This window comes from Porites lutea, chromosome 9 (assembly GCF_958299795.1).
Source record: "Porites lutea chromosome 9, jaPorLute2.1, whole genome shotgun sequence".
NCBI lineage: Eukaryota > Metazoa > Cnidaria > Anthozoa > Scleractinia > Poritidae > Porites > Porites lutea.
In genome coordinates, this window is record NC_133209.1 from 4,857,677 (window position 1) to 4,869,441 (window position 11,765).

The following is an 11,765-nucleotide window of genomic DNA, read 5'->3' on the forward strand; positions in this document are numbered from 1 at the left end:
ATCGCGCCCGTATGAACATTATATGTAAACTCTTTGCTACTCTTTTCTGTCGTCGGTAAAAACTATTAGGGCAAAATGAATGAATGCAGGATGGAGCAATCTAAAGTGATTTTAAGCGGACAGGCCTGCAGCCCACTTTTCATCGATGTTTTGATAATAAAGAAACAATAAACAAATAGAGTAAAATGAAGATAATACCGTATAAAGTACAGCAAGTACTTGCTAAGTAGTTGGTGAATTTTGGCCAAAGATAATACCCGCCCGAATTAGATTCCAGCTGATTGGGCTAATTCGGTGACGTCACTGAAGTGTGTGACAAAGCGCGACAAACGGGTGTCGATTTCACGCTACAAAGACGCTACAAAAACACGATAATCTCTACAAGTGGTCACGTTCTATCAAGGTAGGAGGGCGACCATGGAAGTATACGAAGCCAAGTACGATTACTGCGATGAGTGTGGGGATAGTCTTCTCAGTTTTAAGAAAGGAGACAAGTTTATAGTCACTTACAAAGACGAGGGAGGCTGGTGGGCCGCGCAAAATTTATCAAACAACGAAATCGGATACATCCCTTCATCGTTCGTTGAGGTGAAGAATATCTGTTTGTGTTTTCTTAGTGTATCGGTGCATCTTCTTGAAATATTGGGATTTCGTAGTAAAAATCTTATATTATTTGATATTTAAATTAACGATAAGCCTTCGGATGTTGTGGTCGGCGTGTGTTGCACAAATAATTATAAATTACTCGTGCAAGGTTCCTGCTCCCGGAGAAATGTATTGCATGTATCGTTGTTTTATTTTGACTATTTTGTTTCTTCTTTGCTAAAGAGCTACACTTTTTGTTTGAGTGAGTTGACTATGTATGAATTTTAAACACAAAGACTGCGGATTTAGCTTCTAATACGAAGCGATCGCAAAAAAGCGTAGAATTCCTCAATAATTATGTTCCTGAAAATGGGAGGAAATCACTAGATTGAAGTATTAGCTTCCGCATGTACTTATAAATCGTCTTCCTTATTCCATGAAGTTCGTTTGAGTTATCCCATTTTTTTTTAGGATTCTCTTTGTATCTGAATCATTTTAGCTAAAAATATTGAATATTCGCCTCTGTATCGCGGCTGACAACCGACGCGTCGGTTAATCTGAAACGTTCATTATATTGCCAGACACAGCGCTGCAGAAATAACAATTTATCTTACCACCACGTTGCACAAAAACGAAATCGGTTTTTCATTGGTAGAAACAACGTTGTTTAATTCATTGTTCAGGACTATCATGGGACTTAGATAAGGTTTGCTAAGGTGACGCACGTGTCTGAACAGTTTCGTGTCTAAGGTTTCGTGTGATTGTCACCCTGTCAGGAAAAAGAGTACCTTTACCCTTATAAATGATTGCAATAAGTTGAAAAGCACACTCTGTTATTTTTTACGCTGTTGTCAGTGTTGTGAGCTACGTAAGTGCAGGTATGCCATCTTTCTCCGTTTAATTTCTGATCGGGATTTCATCGTGTAATGACTCGATGTTTACATAGTCTGGTAGGCTGCTTAGGCTTTGTATTTTGTGCTGCATACCAAATTAGCATGCCGCTGTAGACAGCAAAATTCTGAAAATTAGAGAGGATCGTAACCCCCGAAGAGAGATCTTTTTAGTTGCTATGGCCAGGTTATAAGAACTGTTTTTTTCTTTCTCTTTGGAGATAAACTGCGAGAGACCTTTAGCTCAGATATTTGGGAACGAAGTCGATACTGATTCACTGAACGAACGTAACAATATTACTGAATGTTTCTTTTATTATATATTGGAAGAGCGGGAAAGATAATGAATATTTTCCAAACGAATTTTAAATTTCCTAAAAAGAACACGCGAACACGGTAGAAAATGACTTGAGTTGAAAACTGCATTTCGTCTGCAGTTGGGCAGTTTAATGCTCATTGTGTTCAAAACCCCAGATCCAGGAACTTCACAAACGTGCAATATCCCAATTTCTACCTTTGATATATTATTTCAAGTGTGACATTGGAAGCTTCCATATATTAGTGAATGTTAATACTACTATGAAATATCAGGCTTACATACATCAGCATATTTATCAGGGAAAATTATTCTGCGCTGTATAATTGGGCGAATGGACCAATATTTCGTAAGATAAAAATGGCTAAACCAGTGAGCTTTTCCGGTTGTGGTTTAAGAGCAGGCCGCGTCATGGTTTCGTAGCTTTTTGTTTCCGATTTCTTGGCTATTTTCAATCTTTTCTTTTCGGAATTAGCAAGATTTACACAACAATCAAACGTAATACTGTTTACCAAATTAGGGGATCGAACCCAGTTTCTTCACGCGCAATCTCCTTCAAACTATTTCCCGTTGTGTTGCTCAATTTCTTGTTTTAGTAACTGATCGGCCGTCGAGCTGAAAGTGTAACAACAACTACCCTTCTGTCCAAGGTCAGTATGCAAGCATTAGCTGAAATGATTGATTTGTATAGGTTCGAAGTGGTTTTATCAGTGAGAAGAAGGCGAATGACGTGCTAAACGCCATCAGCGAAAATTTCAGTTGTTTACAGGTGTATAATTTATGTATGGCGTCTATGCGAAGGGGAAAGGCCGCCAGCAAACTGCTTTAACTTTCGGCATTCACTTTGTGAAGGCTGCAAATTATCCTTCTACTTCTAGCTCATGTACCTTGGGAGTGTAGCTTTTCATAGATATTTTCACTGGACAAAAATATGCCTTAGAGGAACCAAAATAGAAAGAGCAATAAGCTCGTCAACATCACCGTCTCTCACGTCATTTCGGTCGCAAGCGAACCGGTTGCTGCGAAAACTGTAATACTGTGCTATTTTTATAAATCGTTTTTACACTCACTTCACAAGCCTTCTTGCAGAACAATATTGAAGCAAATTTCCCTTTCAAAAAGATCGTGTTTGTGATTAATCTGCCTCTTGTTTGTTTTCTGAAAATTTTAAAATTGACAGAAGAGCTTCGCGTGATTCACGCGCGAATTTAGTTGATTTCTACTCTCTTGATTTTCTCTAAGTGTTTCTTGAATAATTGATTGAGAACATGTTATGTGCTTCAAAATCTTGCTGGATTTTGTTCTGCCTTCTCGCTTAAAGTTTCCTGGGACAATAATATCTCTAATTGTCTCTTTGTTGTGTAAATACGGCGTTTTGTTGCCCTTTAAAATTTCCGTAGCATCCTTTCGCCGTTTGAAAGGTGCATGATATATTAAGGCAAGAGCTGTGTTGTTCTTTAAGTCAGTGAATTCTGTATTTTCTCTCATTCCACTCGCAGTTACAGTAATTAGACAATGGTTCGAAACGTCCTTTTGCAAATAAGCTCATGTGATAAAATCAAACATCGCCCATGCCTTGTTTGTGTGCCTTTGCGTTATAAAAAAAGAGATTGTCAATACCCTCTCTAAAATGTTCGTTACATCACACAGAGATCACAACATGGTTCCTCTAATACTTTTCAGCTGTTTCTTATCCCAGCTGTACTCAACGGTAACCAATCAGTTAGCCCACGAGGGTGTACAATGTGATTTGAAAACCAACACGTTACGCATTTTTCAAATTTTGTTTTCTTCATGATTTTTCTCTCAGCATAATTAGGAAGTGTCTATAAGTTAGGAAGAATGTCAATAATTTTTGAAAGATAAACAAGTTATGTCACGATTCACGGTCTGGCTATTTGTATATACCAAAAAAATGGAGGTGGAATGCCTTTTTTGTTGTTTTGCTTTTTGTCAGAACTGAATTATAAAGTACCTTGTAAGTGTTCAAGTAGTACATGTACAGGCGTAAAGATTTGAACTTACAAAAGTTGTTCAAAATTACATTTAAAGCATGGACAACCAAACATGAATTGCATTCCACTGTCATAATGTGGCTATGGGATACATGTTTTTTAATAAAAGCATTTTGTAGCAATTAACTTCAGCAGCATGATGTATGTGCATCATCAGCCTTAGATATTTAGGGAACAGAGAGAAATCCATTAAATTTGGATAAAGGTGGTTTTTGGAATTAAAAAAAATTTGTGTAGCCCAATGTGAAAGAAAATGATTTTTAGCCCCAGTTCATCCTCCAAACCAGTTTTACATCTTGTCATTCGGGCGAGCTGTAGCTATTATTTACTAGCCCAAATTCATTTCAGCTAGCCCCCAAAATTTTTTGATGAGCAGGATTGGTTACACATTTTTTCTGTAATTTGAATGCCCCTAAAAAAAATTCACTTGCCTGTTGGGCAAGTTACATGTAAGAACAAAATTCACTAGCCTGATGGCCACATTCACTAGCCCTGGGCTATTGGACTCTACTTCCTTTGGATGCTGTATGGAATCTTAGTTGAGCTTGAAGGGTAACACCAGTGATAGCCTATTGATATTGTGTGCATAAAAATTTTATTAAAATAACAACTCTGATAATGGTAGTAGCAGTTATTGAGGGAACAAGCCAAAGAAGGCCTTCAGACTTAATAATTGCAAGTTAAAACCTAATGATCTTTAAAAGTTCTGTTGCCTTACTTGAAATGAAATGCTTTGACTCATTATTATACATGCATATGCGAGGAGTGATACAATATTATATATTCCAGGTCATAAAGAATATGGCCAATCAGAATGCTAGAAATTTGTTGTATATTGCTTATGTGTAACATGTCATATTTCATGAAAAAATCTTGGTTGTGTATGCTGCCACAATTTTGCACCACTGAGAAACAGAGAAGATTGTGACTGGCGAAACTTTTCAGTCTATGAAAATTGTCTGGTGTGACCTTAAACCAAATTTTGGGCTGTCTGGAAGCTGAAGTTTAAATGTAAAACAAAAACAGACTGCAATGGACAAAGAAATTATGAATTTTAGTGGGAAGCAACAAACAGAAACCAGAAACGTACTATCACAAAGACTGAATTAGATCCAAAGAAAACTTATATTGATTCAACAATAAACTTAACTGAAATGCCACCAGAAACATCCAATAGTTGTCTTTGCCATTTTCTTCAGTCAGAGGTGCATACAACTAAATTCATTGACAAGCTGTTAATCACCTGGATAAGTGTACCTACCTTTGATCTAAACATTGCTTCATTTTTTTTTTTCATTTTTCTTCTCCACTTACTAGACTTGCTTGCTTAAGCACCAAGACTCATAATCTGCAAGCCGTTTTTCTTCTTTGTATTTAGCACACAAAAGGGTGGTTGGGGTCGCAGGCCTTCCTAGCGAAGACCGTGGAAACTGGGAACAAGAACTGTTGTGTGACTGAAGCCACACATGTTTTGCGAAGAATGCTTAGGAAAGATTAATAAATACATTTGAGAGCTTTTTCCGGAATGGGTCGGTCCACGAATTCTATCCCTTGAAAGAGATGTCGACTTTGGAACAAGTGAACACTTCCGTGATCAGAAGAAATATAATCTTAATTAGCAAAGGCTAACTGGTCGGGTGTTGTAAATGTTTATTGTATGCAAATGAGTCTTGTGATGAGTATGCAGTTCATTTTCGGCAACGATTGAAATGACATGCCATGTTCTCATCACAATGTAATTTCTCTCAAATTGTGGCCCTTGAATTTTCTTGTAATTACAGTTTGTATACATGTGTATCAAAGCCTGGGACTGCAGACATATCTCCGGTCGTTGCTAACACGTGTGTAAAATCAATTCAGAAACAAACACTGTCGATTAAGTAGGAAGTGAAAAACCTTTAGCGAGTAAATCCTGTTTAGTCAAGTATTAATTGACTCCTCATGTCTTATCTAATCTCCAAGCAAGCAAGACTGAAGGCAAATATTAGGAGCTTTCTGTTGAATTTAAATAAGGATTTAATTTAGCATCATATTGGGAACAAAGAGGTTGTTTAATCTTTAACTTTGAAACAACGTTTTGCGTTGTTTGCTTTCTAATATTATTATTATTAGAAAACGGCTCAGCTAGCTTCAAACAGTATTTTTCAGTGAAATTTTTCTAGAGATAGTTGGTTAAAGCCAGGTCCTTTTCTTTTTTAATTTTTATTTTAAAATGAGAAGATTTCAATTGAAGATAATGTTGATGAGCAATAAGTGATGATCTCTGTGTTTGTTGTTGTTTTTTCAGTGTGTAGCAGTAGTTGATCCATTGACATTAAACCAAATGGACGTGACAGCAAAACAGCAGAAGATAAAAATGGATGCTTTGTGTGAACTCACGGCAAAGATATCTCAAAATCCTAATCCAGGTAACATTTGAAGCATAGATAAAATGGCCTAGGAGGGCTTACATGTACAGTGTATAAAGGGGGTGGTAGGGGGGAGGGTCTTATATCCAGGGATCAGCTTATAACCGGATTAAAAAAAGTGCTTGAAAAGAAGCTGCATTGTACGTAGTGCGATCAAAGTACTTTTTGAATATAATTGCTTTTTGAAACTTCAAAAAGTCATACAAATCAAATTCATTTCAATAAAAGCTTTAGGGGAACTTATATCTGGGGGAGCTTACAACAGGATGTATTTTTTGTTTGCATGTAGAAAGGACTATAACTGGAGGGGGGAGGGGGCTTGTAATTAGGGGGACGCTTACAAGGGGGGTTTATGGTGTATTGGAAAAGCACGCCAATTACCAACGTGCGAAGAAAATCTTTTTCCGGGGCTAGTGGATTTTGCTATCGGGCTAGTGAATTTTGTTCTTAACTTACCTGATGGGCAAGTGCTGTTTTGGGGGGAAATTCAAATTACAGAAGGATTGTAATCAATTGGCCAATCAAAAAGGGTTTTGGGGTTAGTTGAAATGACCTGTGGTCTAGTACATGCTAGCTACAGCTTGCCCGAATGGCAGGCTGTAAACCTGACTTTCTTTGCACCCTGAATGACTTATTGAAAAATTAATGTTAACTTTTTTGGCATGTTAATCATTACTGACAGCCATGTAATATGACAATTTGTCTTGACATTTCTTCATATTGGTGTTTGGCATTCATTTGGTGTTAATATTTTTAAATGGCATATCTTATCCACGTAATATGTATTGCTGTATTGGTTTCATGCAGGACGATACCATCCACAATACCCGAGAGAGGATTATCTTGATGAGTCAACTCCACCAACAACTCCTGAGTTCAAAAGAAAAACAACACCTCTCTCCACCTCTAGGGAACAAGAAGAATTACGCAGAGATCTCAAGTTTAGCCAGCAAAGGTGTGTTTCAGTACAGTGTAGAACATTTCATTATTTAGCGCTTACTACCAACCAGGTTGGCACCATCTCCAAAATGTCTTGCATTAAGTCCCTTGAATTCAAAACATTTCATAAGTTCTTGGTGGTCTTAAAATTTTAATCAATCGTATTATTGTGATGTGGTACTCCATAGAGTCGAGGTATAAGGCATTGCTCAGTGTGGGTGTTGAATATCCTGTTTGTTTTTTTCTTTAAAAATCATTTTGCTATTCCTGCAAAGTAGCATTGTTCCAATTTTTTCCCAAACTGTTTTTACCCTTGTTTGTGGTTTTGAGCCCTCTAGGAATTTCAGTGTTTGAATTCATTCAAGTACCTTTCCACATAAAGTGCAATACCAACTCTATTCCCCTCAAGGGCTTTTCCTTTTTTTAATTGACTTCTGATTTAATGTCAGATTCTCCCTTTGTTTTTCAAAAATATACCAGACAACTTGAGAGAGGAAACTAGCAGTATATATCTAAGTCATTGCTTCATGGGGATTTTTTCTGGCACACCCTGGCTTTATTTCCAAGTAGTGGTGTGTTGACGAGATGCCTAATGTAAGAAATGTTATCCTTAAATTGACAGATTTTGTTTCGTCTTTGTCTTGTTTCAGAGGTATTCAGCTGGGTAGACCAGAGCTTGTTAAAACTTGGGAGAAATTTGAGCAAAAGAAGTCGGTGAAAGCGGAAAAAGAAAAGGTCCCTGATAGCGAACTAGAGTCCAGATTTCGCAGCATTTCACAGAAACAAGAGGTAAGAATTGTGGGATCCTTGTGTCATGGAAGCTTTTATTTGTTATTGTCGTTATAGACACAACAATATTAATAAAAGGCAAACTCAAGATTCCTGTCTGCTGATAGTTGACCAGGGTGAAGTCGCAAGTCAACTCACAAGGCTCAAGGGAGTCATTTTTGACCTTGAATGTAGTTAAATTTTACAGTTGATACTGCAAATTGCCTTTGTTTCAGTAGAATCAAGTTAACTGTCATGCAATTGAATGAATCTAAGGAAAAGACTGTCGAAGAAAGGATAGGACCTTCCCCAGATGTCAATATTTGGGGTGGTTTGTAAGAGGCAGTTTGCTGTATAGTCAATAAAGTCATTTGTTATAACTTTCTCTTTAGGATCTTGAGAAACAGAAGGAAGTAGAAGACAGCAAACCAGAATTCTTGAAAGTCAGCCTGAAGAAATCCACTAGAGTAGTTGAAGCTACAAGCTGACCTGGAGAATCAAATTTTGTTTAAAGAAGAGAGTTATGTACACATCAGGTTAAAGTATATTATAAACAGGCTGCTGTGAATGTCTAGGAGGGAAGATAACTACAATAAGAAAAGTAAACTATGTTGTAATCAATGCAGTTTTCAGGAACACCCATGGCATTTACATTTAGAATTAAGCCTCTTTGGGTTTCATCTTCTCCATCCCACCTTTTAAGAAAGGGTGTATTAAGGTTTAAACTTCCCTTTTTAATGTTTTCATTCAGTGGCCTTCTTCCCCTTAAAAGCTCCAATAAACTTCCGTAGGAAGAGACAGAGTATTCCTATTTTTTGCAGTCTCACATGTTTACATTTTCATGTATGAAATGATAAAAGAGGAAGTTGTCAGTCAAGACTGACTTTCTATTACTTCTTTTTTGCCAGAGACACCTAGTTACCCCCTGTTTTTATGCCACTCTCTGTCATTCCTTCACCACAACACATTTTTAACAGCTTTTTCAGGTTTTTGATTTATTATTTTTTAATGTCAAATTATTTGAGCTGAATTTTCTGATAACTAAAGATAATGGGGTGGTGTGTAACCACTGTAATCCTTCAAAACAGCTTGTTCAGTCTTTTATTGCATGGATACAGAGTGTGGTGGAACTTGTCTAAGTCAGAAAGGTAAACTTTGTTGGCATTCGAAGTGCATCACAGAAAAACCACAAAAATAAATACTCTTCAAAATCACAGTCTTTTTTGTTTTCAGATAACAGACAATTTGATATCAGTGTTTCGTATTCTTGGAAGTCATCATGATTTAAAGTCCTAACTAAAATTTATTCAATATTAAATGGCTATTGATAAAAAAGTATTAATTTTTCTCTTTCTGAAAATTTATATTTTTACCCGTCATTAAACGTAATAAATATAATGGCCCAAATATTTTTTCTTATGTAATCTTTACCTGCAAAAATAACTTTATTGTTCTGTCTACTTGAAAGAGTTAATTAAATAATTAATTGTATACTGTTGACAAATATACCTTAGGTTGCATTTGATTGGGAATCTGGATTTAGATTTTGAAATCTGGATTTTGGATTGTGCAATCAAATGCGAAATCCGAAAACAGATTTTACCTCGGAGAAATCCGTACTCAGGGTGGAATTCAATTAAGAAATCGAAAATCCGCATTTCATAGAATTCCTTTCTACCGTTTGATAGGGAAATCCGAAATAGGATTTGCAAAACTATTCTCGTGAACAACGGTCTTCTTTTTGCTAATTATGAGTGCACAGGCAAGACCGCTGTTCTTAAGGACACTTTTTCAAATCCTTTTTTGGATTTCCCAATTGAACAGTTAAAAGGAAATCCAAAAACAGATATCTCAGCATCAAAATCTGTTTTTGGATAATTTTGCTTTCGATTTCAAATTCAGAATCCGGATTTTAAAATCTAAATCCAGATTTCCGAATTGAATGCACCCTTGTTGCTAGTTTAGCTATGTAAGACGAAGACTTACGGGACTGGTTGGATGTACAGATTGTATCATTTCATTTTCTGACTATGAGAGCACACTATATCTAATACTATCTTCTTGACATCACCCAAAAGATTTCACCTTAGCAATCAAAGTTGAAATCTGCCTCTCTACGTAGCCATGCAATATCCTCTATGTCCGCATTAGCAAGTAATTAAAATATATTGAGACTGTATTCGCCCCATGTTAGGGAATCCACGAAAATTTTGCTTGTGGAATCTGGAATCCTGGGCTCTGGAATCCAGCGCACGGAATCTGGAATCCCATAATGTGTGGAATCCGGAGTCCAGAGTCCAGAGTCCAGAGTCCAGAATCTAGTTTTCTATGAAAAAGACTGGAATCCAGTACCTGGAATCTGGAATCCATGGCATGGAATCCAGAATCGAAGACTGTCTTGGATTCCCTTATATGGAGCAAGTGCATGCTACTGCTTCTTTGAAAAAGTGGCTTTCTGTTTGTTATTGTTCCAGTGAACTGCATGTTATTTTCTTTCACAGCTACGCCTGGCTGTATGTTAAAATTATTGTTACTGTTCCCTTGTGCGTGAAAAATTTTGCACACTTTTGGCAGCATGTTTGCTATTATTTTGTATGTTAATATAGTTCCAGTTCAGAACCAAGTTAAGTTAAATAATATTATTTTTGTATTTTCTCAATTTTGTTTAGAAAAGTATCAACAGCAAAAGTACAAAACTATTCTTAAGGAAGCACCGTCCAGTAGCTTCATTTTATTGTTTCTAGGAATTCATCCACAGACTAAAAGTCAGGGGCACCCAACTTTTTTCTGTAAAATAAATTTTCAAAGGAGGAGCAAGTATCGCCTAAAAATTTCAAAAGCTCAAGAAAGGGTAAAAATTTCCGGATAACCGCTCCACTCGTCTAAGATATTCGTAGTTTTCCTACTAAGTTACCGACGATTTTCGCAGTTTTTTTCATTATTTTTATTACCAAGATAATTGCGATTATTGCCAAAAAGATGTCGTGAAAATTTTGATATAAAAACAGTTGCCCCCTATAATTTTGGCTACTCCACGTCCTCAAACTTTCGACCGGACCAATCAAGGTAACTAACAGTTTCGAACGAAACGAAAAAGCCGCCTAAAACTTTCGAGACGACCTAAGCTTCCTGAGACATCCCAACAAATAGATTGATCTCAGGGCAGTTCCAAGTTAACCAAACAAGCTTCTAAAGCGTACCAAAAACCATTTGAGGCACTTCTGACGTATCTGGAAACATTGGGTCGTTGGGTGCCCTTGTGAAAGTTAGAGCCACCTTGTACAGCATCATAAACAGTACCATAGCAAAGTATTGAGAAAGTAGTGTTTAGTCACTTTCGTTTAATGATCACAGTTAAGGATTTTACCCACACAATCTGATGCTTAGATCAACAGGAACTTACTTCATAATGTCTTACATTAATGGTTATTGCATGTCTTTGTCTTTTAAGGTTGAGATTTTGTTGTATATACTGAAGTGTCATACTGCATTATAGTGGAAATAAATAAGTATTCATAAAAATAAATAAAGAAATAAATTTTATTTGGTAGAGAAATTTCTGTTGTTGATTAATTTCCTCTAAGTCATTAATAATTTATGAAGAGCCCTTTTGATTTCTACAAACGTTTACTGCAAGATTTTTTGCTTACTTGTGATTTATAATCATGTTGGTAAAATCGTAATCGCAATCACAGAAAAGCAACTGTAATCATAATGACAATCATTTATCATAATGACAAGTCGTGATGATAGTCAACATCATAACCGCAATCTTAATTCTACTCGTTATATGATAATAATCATGATTTATAATCAATCCCAATCACGGACAACTACAATGATG

The 11,765-nt window shown here is 36.5% G+C and overlaps 1 protein-coding gene across 1 annotated transcript; it reads left to right on the top strand.

The window, feature by feature from the left end:
* Positions 1–361: 361 nt before the first annotated feature.
* LOC140947789 (uncharacterized) lies at positions 362–11,477 on the top strand. Its single transcript, XM_073396982.1, has 5 exons — positions 362–588; positions 6,094–6,214; positions 7,022–7,169; positions 7,804–7,942; positions 8,314–11,477. The coding sequence occupies exons 1-5, from the start codon at positions 418–420 to the stop codon at positions 8,407–8,409; spliced, it is 675 nt and encodes a 224-aa protein (XP_073253083.1). The 5' UTR covers positions 362–417; the 3' UTR covers positions 8,410–11,477.
* The last annotated feature ends 288 nt before the right edge of the window (positions 11,478–11,765 follow it).